Below are 14,303 nucleotides of genomic sequence, written 5' to 3' on the forward strand. Positions count from 1 at the left end.
GATGATCTAGCACACCACATCGAGAAGTTACAATTAAGGCAAGACCCAATGCCACATAATTTAGCAAGGCTAAGGCAAGCTCTTGACTTGAACAATAAGCCACAATTATTTTTCGTGAGATAATACCAGTGTAGCTATCAAGTTTGTTGGCACTATAAATAACTATGAATTTCTTTATATATATGTATATGTATATATATATATATATATATATGTATATATGTATGTATATATATGTATATATATATATATGTATATGTGTATGTATATGTATATATATGTATATATGTATATATGTATATATGTATGTATATATATATATATATGTATATGTATGTATATATATATAGGTATATATATATATATATATATATATGTATGTATGTATATATATATATATATATATATATATGTATGTATATATATATAGGTATATATAGGTATATATATATATATATATATATATATATATATATATATATATATGTATGTATGTATGTATATATATATGTATGTATATATATATAGGTATATATATACCTATATATACCTATGTATATATACATATATATATATATATATACCTATGTATGTATATATATATATAAATATGTATTTATGTATGTATGTATGTATGTATGTATTGATATATATATATATATATATATACATACATACATACATACATACATACATCTATATATATATATATATATATATATATATATATATATATATATATATATATATATATATATGTATCTAATTATTTTTGTTTCCTCCCATTACATGTAGTTTCCTCAACACTTACAAATGCTCCTTCTTAAAGATAAGCCATATTTACTCTTTTTACGTTCCTTAAGATAAGCTATATTTACTCTTCTCATATTCCTTAAAATAAGATATTATAGCTATATAGTTTAATAGATATTTTTAAGTGTCTATAATAACATTGTATTATAGATATTTTTAATTGTCTTTACTATATAGTCTTATAGATGTTTTTATGTGTCAATTTAGTCATATAGATGTCTTTACTATATAGTTTTATAGATGTTTTTATGTGTCTATTTAGTCATAATAATGTTTTTCTTTTCTTTTTTTACTCGTTATCCCTTAATTAGTGACTTAAAAAGAGCCTTTCCTCTTTGCACATCCATCTTAATGGTGTGATACAGAGTATTTATGGCAATTCCTACGTCAAGAGCATGTGGTAGCAAGTAAGGATGAAGTCCTAAGTGATGTACTTCATGGATATATTATGAGAGTAGTCATTGTAATAGCATTAGGCCTCTTATGAGCCTCGGCAGCCACAGTTTAAGTGAGTGTGAACACTTATGGCCATGTATATCGAGCGTGAGTAGTCTTTGGCACATCTACTTTGAATAATATAAACTTCTCATACAAAGGACTAGGTAATATACCTCAGCGATAAAACTAATTTTATCTAATAGTTGGACTTATAGCACACATATTTAGGATCTTTGAAAGGGAAGTGAGCTTTTCAAGTATGCACACATGAGTATATTTCCTATCAGAGAAAGATTTTACAAGTACCTTGCGGTAAAGAACAAGAAATAGGCATTTTAGTTTGTAAAAAATGCATAGAAGATTGGGGCCATCCTAGATATTGTAAAAAAAGATTGAGGCCATGCTAGATACTTTAAAAAAATATCGAGTGCATATTCTCGTCATGAAGGTTAGCTCCATACTTTTTGTTGTATATCTTTTAAGATATGTGATTGTACCTTTGTTATTCATAAAAACACACATAGAGATTAACACTTTTGCTAAATCAGAGGTGGAATTGAAGAGATTAGCAAATAGAAAAGGAAGCAACTTGGGTTTGGATGTTAGATTCAACCCTAAACTTATTTATCTAGTTTAAAAGCACCTCACCTAATTAGTTTGAGAAAACATCACACGAAGCACCTCACATGATTAGTTTGAGAAACACCACACAAAGCACCTCACATGATTAGTTTGAAAAACACAAAGTACCTCACCTGATTAGTTTGAGAAACATCACACAAAGGTGGTGGATGCTTAACAATAAAATGTACACTTGATCCTGTCACATGCCCTATGAGACTAGAAAAAGAGTGAAGGACATGGATAAGATGAAGTGGAGGTTCAAAAGATCTCCAAAGGATTTGCCTATGTAGATGCATGTGTAGGTCCCACTAATTTGGACACTCTTATCACACTCCAAGGGCGGGGCATACAATTTACCAGTGCTCAATCCTAATGAAGGCTTTCCTACACATCTTACTCAATTATCACGTCACATATATACACAAATGGGAATCACTCTATCTATAATAAATTGAAGTAGATTATAAGGAGTGGCAAGTTTAATTCAAGTGGCATGCCATTGCAAGGAAGGAGAAAATTACCTTCCACAAGTGGTACGACAACTAATAGGGGAAACCAATAGCTCCTTGCTTTACCTCGTAACCCTTGATATCATAGACTCTTAGACACCAATAGTTCATCTTTGGCAAAATTGTGATTGTAATCGACCACCCAACAAACCCCCCCACAAAAGAAGAAGAAGAAGGAAAACCCTAGCACAACCCAAGCCCCACTTCACCATTCGCTCCTCAAAATATGTCCTATAGAGCAGAAACCTTTCAACCAAAAAAGCTTTCGACCTTAATAGGCTACCACCTCAACTTACTTTTTTTAGTGAGCCTCTCTAATTGTTCCAAATATTTGCAACAAAGACCATGATTGGTTGATGAGAAAAAGGTGCAGGTGAAGCTTTCTTTATTTGTGAACTAAAGCAGAGCTTCCTACCGGAAGCCTTGAGAATTGTAGACACTTTCAAATGAAAGTATTTGAACCTCTCTCTCCACAACACATGAGCTTTCTCTCGGTCCCACCTCTCTTTCCCTATGAGTCTCTCACACGCACACTCCAACGATAGGATTTGAAGGGCACCCAAATCTTTCATATGACAGACACCTAAAAATTTTGCCCTTCTTTCAAGAAGAACAAATTTCTACAATGCCCGTCTAATGACAGATGAATAAAAAATTTTCCTATCAAAAGATCATCGTGATGCTTGAGTCATGTACAAATAGATACAAAGCATTTTGTATTGTGTTTACAAGATTTTATTTTAAGATCGTTATCAGTTATCAATTGCATAATACTTATTGACATTTAAAAGCATATCCATATTTATCTATATAAGAAAAAGTTATAAATTTATGGTACTAACACAGAAGATCGTACAATCATCATCTCATGGTAACTTTTAAATGCATCTCCAGCTGCAAGTGACTCCCTATGAGCAACACAATGAAAGCTCAAAAGATGTGGAATATTTTGCTTCAACCTTGCAACCACACCATTTGCTGAGCTTGTCATGACACTTGCACCATCGGTAGCAATACCAATCATCTTGTGCAAAGGCAACTCCATTTTGGCCAAAAAGTCAAGCAAAGTTTTACTTAAGGCCTCTGCATCACCATTTTCGATTGGCAAGAGTTCCACAAAGCATATACATATTGGGCCATTTCCACAATTTTGCATGTACGTGATGTAAACAATCATGTATTGTTTTGTACTAATATTAGTACTCTCATCGATTTGAATAGAGTAAAAAGGACTCTCAACAATGTCCTTCTTTAATTTATTCCAATATACATGTTTGATTGCCTTGGCAAATTCCTTTCCTGCATCTTTACTAGTGTACGCAGAGTACTCAATCACTAGTAATTGGCATATTAGGTGTGCGCAAAAATCTTTGAAAGTTGCATTGGTGTGGAAACTCTTCAAGAGGTAAATTTCTTTTGAGTACATACCACATGCTTTGCATGACCGTGACAATCCTGTCCTTCTCATCATCTGTCATAATCGCAATATGCTTCTCAATGGGAAGTGTTGAGCGTCTCTCATGTTCTTCCCACATAGCCTTTGCCTGTATATGCTCTTTAGAGAGACTATGCTCATCTAAGGCACTCCTTTGTTTAGTTGTAGCACCTTGAGGTTGAGCATAAGGATTCCTTTTGTGTGCATAGGTACACCACCTGCATTTGAGCCTCTCTTTTCCATCAGGCCCATCAATAGGGAAAACCCATGTATGCAGAATTTTCCAACTTTCCAAGAAAATCCGCTCATACTTTTTTTTCTCTTTTGTGGCTTCTTGTGCAGCCACAACTTGACTAGAAGTGGCAGCATTACGTTGATCACTTGTTACATTAGTAACTAGACCATGAAGCCCAAGAGATTGCTCAAGGGTTTTTTGTTTTTTGCTTTTTTCAGGTTGACCAAGTGGCGCCATATTCTGTACATAACAATAAACAATAATGTGATTTGAAATGCTGTGAAGTTTTCAAGATACTGCTATAAATCTCATATCTTTTTCTATCCTTAGTCTATAATGTAGGCAGTGTTCTTTGAATAAATACATTATTAAGCTTCATGCTTAGTATGCCAACGATTTCATGTCTTGTGCAAGTAGTCATAGAATTCACAAGTAAAGATAATGCGTGAAAAGAAGACCAACCTTTAGATCTTGGAGATAATGTGGTGGTTGTAATCAATGTCGTCTCAAGACTCGATGACTCTTGAATGCCTTGGATGATGTCTTTGGTCCATATAGATTGTGTTCACTATTTGAAAGACTTAGAACTAGAAGTTAGATTACTCCAGATGAAGCTTGATTTTAAACTAGGGATATTACATTTTATCATTGATTTTAAACTTAAAAATAGGTTTAAAGGGTTGTTTTAGGGCGAGGACGTAATAACTAACTACTAGGAGAACTACGTACGAGAGAGAGAGAGAGAGAGAGAGAGAGAGAGAGAGAAGCGGGGCGAAGCAAAACGAGCTCTTTTCCTGTCTATTCAAGCGAAGAGTTTTTTTCTAGGCTTTGCAGGCATGAAGGTAGAAGAGGTGCAGTCCACCACAAAAAAACAGCGTGTGGCTTCTCACACCCACATCAAGGGTCTTGGCTTGAAGGTACTCTTCAAAGCTCGAGCTTTCCATAACATACCTACGCTTCTTGCTTTAAAAAAAAAAAAAAAAGTCTGTGTTTGAGCTTTGCTGTTTTGGATGTCAGGAGGATGGAACAGCCTTGGGTATCGGCTCTGGCTTTGTTGGGCAAGAGCAGGCTAGAGAGGCAGCTGGACTTGTTGTTGACATGATCCGGCAGAAGAAGATGGCCGGCCGTGCATTGCTGCTTGCCGGCGCCCCCGGCACCGGCAAGACTGCCCTGGCATTGGGCATCTCCCAGGAGCTTGGAAGCAAGGTATGGACATCATTAACTTTTAGCTTGAATTAGCTTTTGGGCTTTGTAGTAGGACTCCCGGCTTTTTTGCAGTTCTTCACACTGCCCTGAAACTTTGTTTTGTTGCAGTCTACGTTTATTTGGTAGCTGTGCTCTGTATAGAAAAAAAATCATTTAGCAACTTAGGAACTTAGAGGCATATCACTTGCTCATGGGACGGGTGTAGAGTTGGGCAGACAAGGTTGCACTGTCCATGACCAACAGGCAGCCATTGTTGGGGGCCGGCTCACACACTTACTGTGTAAGTGCACACAATTCTTACTGTGTACGTTCATATATGTATATGTGTGTATATACATGCATACATACGTGTGTGTGCATGTGTGTACAGACATCTACACACCCATAACCGGGCCTCCTTGTACAATTCCGCTGCCTGTGATAGGATGTACCAAGCAATGTTAGAAGTCATCTCCTGTCTATTTGTATACACCAGGGCCTCTGTTGTGGGTGTGCCCGCCCGTATATCATTTTTCCACACTCCCCGTATTTTTTTCCTATTTTTCCCATTTTTTCCTAGTGGCTGGAGGGCTGCCAGGTGATGCCAGGAGCACCCCAATGCTGGCCGACTGGACTTTCTTCAGTCGTGTGCATCTGGGCTGCTGGCCGACTTGTTCTGACCAGGCGTAGGCATTTGTAGCTGGCCGACTGCTATTTTCAGCAGTCGTGGGCATTTTTCTCAGCCGTGGGCACCATTTGCAGCTGGCCGACTGCTCACATGGAGACGTATATATTGCCCCTCAGCCCCCACCACTTTCTCATTCAGTTTTCGGGATCTTGTGTATAGAGAAGAGTTTACACACCTATCTCTCTGTGTTTCTTGTGCTGATTATTTTATGCAGTCTACTTGCTCTTGTCTACCCAAGTTTGGTTGTCATTTCCGCGGCATATTCTGACATGGTATCAGAGCCCTAGGCTCTAGGAGATCTTGGGCGTTTTTCTGAGCAAGAGGGGGAGCAACAGGTTGCTGATCGGTGGACTGTTTCAGGCTGAACGGGAAGAGAAGGTGCAAGAGGAAGGCGGGCAAAGGGGCTGGACAGCCACTTGCATATTTTCTGATTTTCAGATTTTTTCCCACCCACCCACCCTTTCAGGTTACTCTCCGAGATGGCAGATTTATTAGAGATGGCTGAGAAGCACGTGAAGATTCCGACTCTCCCCACGTTCCCAGTGGATCGGCAGTTGGACGGGTCCAATTACGGCATCTGGAAGGTCATGATGGAGTCATATGATCTTGCTGATTTTATTATCATAGGGGTGCCACGGCCGGAAGCTGAGGAAGGGGAGTTATTATCGACGAGGAAGGACCGCGAGGCACAGGCACACATGTGGGACCGTGTCAACGCCAGGGTCCGGTCGTTTATATTCCTCAATTGCACACCACAAGTGATCAACCATGTGAAGCACATGGGTCCCGCATTTGTAGCTAGCACGTTGTGGGGATACACTGGGAGCGAGTGATTTTGGTTCTAGTGGCAGTGCACCGCATGCACCTGTTCCTTCTACACAAGAACGAATGAGATGGGATGCTAAAGATGCGCAGGCTCATGCCTTGATTGCTCTCTCGCGTAAACGGCAAGTCATACCTCATATCCATTCATGTACTTCTTCTAAAAGTGCATGGGATATACTTGCCTCTTTAGATTAGATCCCCGTGTTAAGGATTTGCGAGAGCTGTTAATCAATATTGATAAGGTGATACTTGACAGTTCACTTGTCTCTACAGTTCTCAATGGTTTGTGTCACCCACGTGTGTTTGTGAGAAACCCTAACCACGTACATGGAATAATCTTGAAGATAAATATAACTTGGACATGTTGTTTGACCTAGCACGACAGGCTTCATGATTAGACATGAGTTCTTATTCCGGAGGAACCCATGAATGGACATGCTTCCATTCCTAAGCGGGGAAGTATGATTGGACATGCTTCCATCCCTGAGTGGGGAAGTATGATTGGCCATGGACTTTCTTGAAACAAAGGCATTGAAATGTATTTTTGTGGGGTACAACAATGAGAGCAAGGGATATAGGCCGTAGGTACCTTCCACTAGGAATATTATTGTGTCCAGAGATGTCATCTTTGATGAATATGCATCTCAACCCATGCTTTCATGTAGGTTACAGCCATCAATTGATGCCCCGGATGTCCTTGATACATTGTTGCCATTATTTGGTACAACAGGTGCTGTACTTGTTGAGCCTAATTTGGCTCCAAATTAGCCTCCTGTTGTTGCTGAAAATTAGGAGCCTAACATTTCCCTCATTGCTCCAGATTTGCCACACTTTGATCAAGGATGCATTGGTTGAAGAGTATGCAGCCATTCATGACTCACAGAGAGTTCCCCGTTGGCTCGTTGACACCTTGCGTGATAGCAAGCTGCCTACACTTGTGCCAGGTCATACACGTGCTGCCTCTCGACATACATCTCATTTTGTTGTGACAGAGCCCTTGTTGCTACCGCATGTAGAGAGGAGCCACTTTCTCATTTTGATGCATTGGAGACTCGAGAGTGATAATTGGGTTATAGCCATGCGTTCGGAGTTGGCCTCCATTGAAAAGAATGCTGCATGGGAGTTATGTGACTTGCCTGATGGCAAGCATGCCATAGGCACAAAGTGGGTGTATAAATTGAAACGCTAGCCCGATGGCTCGATTGATCGCTATAAGGCTCGTTTAGTCGCCAAAGGGTATGCCCAGCGAGAGGTCATTGACTATGAGGAGACTTTTGCGCCTACTTCACGTATAACTACCATAAGCACTATTCTTGCATTGGTTGCGCATAAAGGTTGGAATGTGCATCAATTGGATGCCAAAACTGCTTTTCTGAATGGTGATTTGCAGGAAGAGGTTTATGTATGACAACCTCCCAGATCTGTTCAAAAAGGTGCAGAGCATAAAGTATGCAAATTGTGTAAAGCACTTCATGGCCTTAAATAGGCTCCTCATGCTTGGTATCAAAAGATTCATGCGTACTTGCTTTCTCATATTTTTTAGAATAGTCCTATTGAGAGTACCCTGAATTATAGCATTCATTTGATGTTATAGATATGGGGCCTTTGCATTACTATTTGGGTATTCAGTTTATACGAGATGAGGGGGGCATCATGCTATCTCATAGACGATACATTGAGCAACTCTTAGAAAGGTTCCAAATGACAGATTGCAAACGTGTTTCTACTCCTATGGAACCAGGCTTACGACTATCACTTGAGGACTCTTTCGAGCGATTTGATGTTGCCACTTATCGCAGGTTGTGGGATGCCTTATTTATCTATACCTTGATATTCAGTATGTAGTGTCACAGTTGAGGAGATTTATGCATTGCCCTGACACTAGGCAATGGCAAGTAGTGAAGTATGTCTTTCGTTACCTTAAAGGCACTTAGGACTTTGCATTGTTTTATAGCAATGCATCTTCTTTATGCTTGATTGCCTACATTGATAGTGACTGGGCAGGATGTTATGACACTAGGGTGTCAACCAGTGGTAATTGTTTCCTTCTTGGAAGTTCATGCATTTCATGGCTCAGCAAGAAGCTGCCAATAGTGGCCACTTCTAGTTGTCAGGTTGAGTACAAGGCAGCATTCACAGCTAGTGTGGAGTGTGTATGGCTCCGCCGTCTATTGGTAGATCTTGGTATTAGACAGTTGTCTTCTACCACCATTTTCATTGATAGCTAGAGTGCATTGGCAGTGGTGTGGAATCCTGTTTTTCATGCGCAGACAAAGCACATTGAGGTGCATTATCATTATGTCAGGGAGAGGCTCCATGCACGAGAGATAGCCTTGACTTATGTGCCTACACAGGCCAATGTGGCAGATGGTCTCTTTCGAGAGAGAAGTTTAAAGCTTTCGGCAAAGCTTTAAACGTATTACCTCTACTAGGGTAGTTTGCTACACCCTGCACATGTTCACACATTCACTTTAGGGGGAGGTTTGTTAGCCTTTGGTCTCGGGGGGTCCCGGTATGAACAGTCTTACACATGGGCACTTTTTACCCTATGCTAGTAGGGCTTTTTTTCCCATGTGAACACACTAGTGTGTTGGGCACTTTAGCCCTAGGAGTATTAGTACTTTGTATTGTACACATTCATATCATTATTGAGTACATCCAGCTATCACTTCATCTCTCTCTCTCTCTCTCAGCTTGATACGACTGTGTGCGCGTGCGCGCAGAGTATCTACTCCCCCGTCGAATAGATACGGTGCCCAATACGTGATTACACCTTGTGGGGTGCATTACCAAGGCCTCTATGCTGCCACGTGCAACCCAGCCTGTACACTTTTTGCAGACATGCCTCAATTTCCTCAAGTCTCCCTAATTTCCAAATCCCCAGTGCCCTCAAATTTTTCTCAGTGTGTGCAATTTCCCCTAAATTTCTCCAATTCCCCCAAAATTATATAATTCTCCAAATTTCTTGCAATTTCTCCATTTCTATGAAATCCCCTGATTTTTCACATTTTCCAATTTTATCATTTACCTAAAACATGAACCTACTTAATGTACCTATTTTGAACCATGAACCTACTTAATGTACCTACGTTCTTGGATTCATCTAGGTGTATATATATATTGCATAATCGTCCATAACGCGCCTTACCTAACGTTTCTAACCATCTCTACATAGAGAGAGAGAGAGAGAGAGAGAGAGAGAGAGAGAGAGAGGGCTCAAGGATGAAAAAAAATCTGCAGGTACCTTTTTGTCCCATGGTGGGCTCAGAAGTTTACTCGTCAGAGGTCAAGAAGACTGAAGTTTTAATGGAGAACTTCCGCCGTGCCATAGGACTTCGCATTAAAGAGAATAAGGAAGTTTACGAGGGTGAAGTAAGCTCTTTCAGGCTGATTAGTTTCCCCCCAAATTGTTGAGGCTGCAAGTACATGTATATGTAATTATTATTTACACTTTTGTTAAAAAAACCTCTCAAATTATTGCAGTGTATTGTGGTCAGGGTGACTCTATGCATACATGGTGTCCATTTGATCTGGAATGTGTTGGATTTTCTTGTCGCTCAATATGTGTGTTTGTATGTCGTGCATGCATGCTTGGTTGTCAGATTTTCTTCTCTGTGTATGTACGTACGTACATGTAGGCATGCATGCATACATACAGATGCATGCATATACATGTGTACACACGTACGTACATACATGCATGCATACATGCACGTACGTACATACATGCATGCATGTATTAGGGTATGTATTGGGTGTGTTTGATGCCAAGAAGCAGGTTCAAGGTTTGAGTGTTGGGTGTGGAGACTGATACATTGGTGTGATTTTGCAGGTTACAGAGTTGACACCGGAGGAGACTGAAAGTACGACAGGGGGATATGGGAAGAGTATCAGTCATGTGATAATTGGACTGAAAACTGTAAAGGGAACCAAGCAGTTGAAACTCGATCCAACAATCTATGACGCCTTGATAAAGGAGAAGGCAAGTTTTTTATAATAATTTGTAATCACATCAAGAGTTATTTTGTGTGCTAATTGTACACATATTTCTCTTTGCTACGTTTGCAGGTGACAGTAGGAGATGTAATCTACATAGAAGCAAACAGCGGCGCTGTGAAAAGGGTCGGTCGGAGTGATGCATTTGCCACGGAGTTTGATCTAGAAGCAGAAGAATACGTCCCTCTTCCAAAAGGGGATGTACACAAGAAGAAAGAGATTGTACAGGTACTTGAGAGCAGCTAAATTAAGTGCAAAAAAGGCAGTTCAAAGTTAATATGCTCCTATTTTCCATGTTAGTGTACATTAATTATTCTCACATTTAGTCGGTCTTTTGCAGGATGTTACTTTGCATGATTTGGATGCGGCGAATGCCCGGCCACAAGGAGGACAGGATATTCTTTCATTGATGGGCCAAATGATGAAGCCCAGAAAAACTGAAATAACTGAAAGGCTTCGGCAAGAAATAAATAAGGTCTCATTTATGTTGCTTTTCTTTGTCGAGATAATAGAACGCTCTTTGTTTTGGATATTTTCAAAGTTCTGTCTTCCATTTTCTCCCTCTGGATAAGGGGAGAAAGGGAGCGTGGAAGGATTGACTTGATGAGTCTACGGGGTTCAAGTCACTCGTTTAAAGAGTTTATCTGGGTACTGGATTAGTCATGCAGCTACCTTGGAGCAATCCACCATGCACAATAAGGCCACTGCAAAATACAGATAGAGAAGCATGCCTCTTCACATGCTCCTCCCTAATCAGGCAGACAACACATGAGGGTTGTTGGAAAAGAAAAATTTGCAGATATCGTAGGCTTCTACTAACTCAAATCTGAATTTCTCCAAACATGGGTGTGCTCTCCTTACTGTACGGGTGGCTTCCCTAGCCATGCCATCAACACACAACTTAACCTTGGGAATAATTTATTTTTTTGCTAGGATAATGGAGGAGTATAGCGGAAGTCTTGCAAACACAATCACACACAAGCAAATCTATGCTAAACTTGTATTATGTACAGCAGAAGAATGTGCAACTAAATACAAAAGGTGATCAGCACTCTGTTCTCAGCTCAAGTTGCAGGGGAAAACCGCTCTCCAGATTCAAATGCTCGCCAGATCCGTGTTCTTTGTCTACAAGGTCACCTGTAGAGCACTTTGCAGAGGTTAAGGAGAGTGCGATGATGAGAACTGCGGAGTGGAAGGTCCTGCTGGCTGGCTCCATTACTCACATAAGTAAGGTCTGCCTATGGTTTCCCAGCCCAAATCTATTGTCTGCCCACTGCTGCGCAACGTTTTATTCCATGCACCTGTGGCCCGTCCTCCTGCCTTCTGCCCAAGTCCACACACAGCCCAACCTGTCCTATCCGTCCTGGCTGCCCAAACTACTGGCACCCAGCCTGTACTGTGCTGGCGCAACCGGGTTACCTGGCCGCGGCTCAGCTAGCCTGCAGGTGTGTCATATAGCGACTTGTTGAAACCTCTGCCACCCTTCAGGCACTCGTCCTCAGACAGATTGTAAGCCCAACGAAGCGTGCAGTGACAGATTCAACCCCGTGTCCAAGAGATATAAATAGAGAGAAGGGGGAGAGAGGGAGATGGGTATAGGGGTTTCACATAGTACACCATGCTGAGCAGGAACAGGCCCCACCCCCTTTTCATGAATTTATTTCAGGAACAATCCACGGGCTCTTCCAAGCCAGGACCAATACAACAAATGAATACATATCAAACAGGAGTGCCGAAGTCGAGGTCAGGTTGAAGTCGGGGTCAAGGCACAAGATCTCTGGTGCTGAGCTCACCCCGAGGATGACCCACAAGTGTCTCGCACCGGGCTAGTACCAATATCCAATACTTGAATCAAGTTTGATGCTCTTGGATACCCACAAGTGTCTCTGCACCAAAACCGGACAAAGAGAATCCCAAAAGGTACCCACCAAGATGGTGGCGGATGGCGATGGAGCTTCGAAAGCGGCTGTGCCCTGAGGTGGGATAGATGGTGCTACTGGAGGAGCTGGCGGTGATTTTCTTGATGGCGGCGCAGGCAGTGCTGGAGGTTCTGCACAGGGGCAGTAGGCGGTGCTTGCTACTGGCGTGGCTAGTGCTGCTGGCTGAGCTGCATTGCTGGTGGGCGGCGCACAACTAAGAGAAAAGAGAGGCAATAACGGGTGCTGATAGGTGGCGGTGAAGGTGCTCTGAGGCGGTGGCGCAAACAGGGAAACAGGCGGTGGAGCTGGGCTCTGGAAAACGCGGGTAGAGGTGGCGGTGGTTCTGCAATGGCGGAGGAGGGCGCTGTAGGGGCGGCTGCCGATGGAACAACGGTGGAGGAGAGTGTGCTAGGAGATAGGGGAAAAGATGATGATGATAAATCTCCAAGGTGGCTCTTCTTCAAAATCTCCACAAAATCTTTTATGAATCTCCAAGAGGGTGCAAGCTTCTCATATACTTGATGGGGTGCTTGCTTTTGCCATGCTTTGCTCTTGCTTTATCTTCTTGCTTTTGTTTTTTTCTTTTAAATATTATTAATAATAGCCAAATTTCTTGATTTTGCGCTTTTACTTGGAGCTGCTTTTTGGAAAAGTGGTGTTTAGCTTTTTGATCCAGTTCGATGTCCTTTTTCCAATGGTGCCCTCAGCTTTTGGTCAACATAGTTTGATTTTTTGCTTTCTTGCTTTTTGATCATGACTTGGTGCTTTGTCCAATGTTAGCTTTAGGAACCCTGTTTCTATGTATCTATCAACTTGTCCATGTGTCTGGGCATGAGTTCTTGCTTTTTGATCATGACTTGGTGCTTTGTCCAATGTTAGCTTTAGGAACCCTGTTCCTATGTATCTATCAACCTGTCCATGTGTCCGGGCATGAGTTCCATTATGTGAAAAGAGCTTGGAGGCCCAAATAGTTACATTCCCTCCTCCTTATATCACAGTTGTCCTCAACTGTGGGGTACAAATATTCCATATGATCGTGGTACTAGCCCCATCTGGTGCTCTTGTGTATATGGTCTTTCCTCGTTTATGTGGTGCCTTCTGCTCATCTGGCAACATCTTTACGTCTTTTCTTTGGCCGATGTCCTTGTTTTTTATGGAACATGTTCTTCATAACCTGTCACATGTGTTAGATATAATATTGCAAAAACTAGACACAAGTTGTCAACAAAGAAGTATGCATCATTCGCTTCTACTGGGTATTCTAGGTACTGGCCAGGTAGTCTGGAGCCTAGTGGACTATCACATGCTATACCATCCAAGCATTGTCCACACATGAGAAACATCACACAAAGTCAAATAAATTCAAACATACATTAGTATGTAGTGCACAAGTAATGATCCTCCTGTTCATGGATTGTCCTGTTTGGTTTCATCGAAACGGTGCTAAGCCATTTGGCCACTGAGGCCTGATAATTCTCCATATTCATCTGGGCCATCTGGTGGCATTGACCGCCTGACTATGAGATCCAATATAGTCATCTGGGCCATCTGGTCGCAATGGCGGCCCAATTGCGAAATCCAATACAATCAGCTGGCCCATCTGGTCGCAATGACCGCCCGACTGCGAAATCCAAGA

At 41.2% G+C, this 14,303-nt stretch overlaps 1 protein-coding gene and 1 pseudogene across 1 annotated transcript in view; one reads left to right on the forward strand and one right to left on the reverse strand.

Annotated features, from left to right (window-relative positions):
• Positions 1–3,213: 3,213 nt before the first annotated feature.
• Positions 3,214–4,291, reverse strand: LOC147620571 (uncharacterized; annotated as a pseudogene).
• A 469-nt stretch (positions 4,292–4,760) lies between these two features.
• LOC147620572 (ruvB-like protein 1) overlaps positions 4,761–14,303 on the forward strand; it is a 30,105-nt gene continuing 20,562 nt past the window's right edge. Inside the window, exons 1-6 of the mRNA XM_086824811.1 lie at positions 4,761–4,971; positions 5,072–5,260; positions 9,993–10,124; positions 10,585–10,734; positions 10,821–10,976; positions 11,089–11,223. Coding sequence (XP_086680937.1) covers positions 4,891–4,971; positions 5,072–5,260; positions 9,993–10,124; positions 10,585–10,734; positions 10,821–10,976; positions 11,089–11,223 — 843 coding nt within the window. The 5' untranslated portion in view covers positions 4,761–4,890. The remainder of the gene's footprint in view (positions 4,972–5,071; positions 5,261–9,992; positions 10,125–10,584; positions 10,735–10,820; positions 10,977–11,088; positions 11,224–14,303) is intronic.

The sequence above is a fragment of the Cibotium barometz genome, chromosome 31 (assembly GCF_041138505.1).
Source record: "Cibotium barometz isolate CiBa-2024 chromosome 31, ASM4113850v1, whole genome shotgun sequence".
NCBI lineage: Eukaryota > Viridiplantae > Streptophyta > Polypodiopsida > Cyatheales > Cibotiaceae > Cibotium > Cibotium barometz.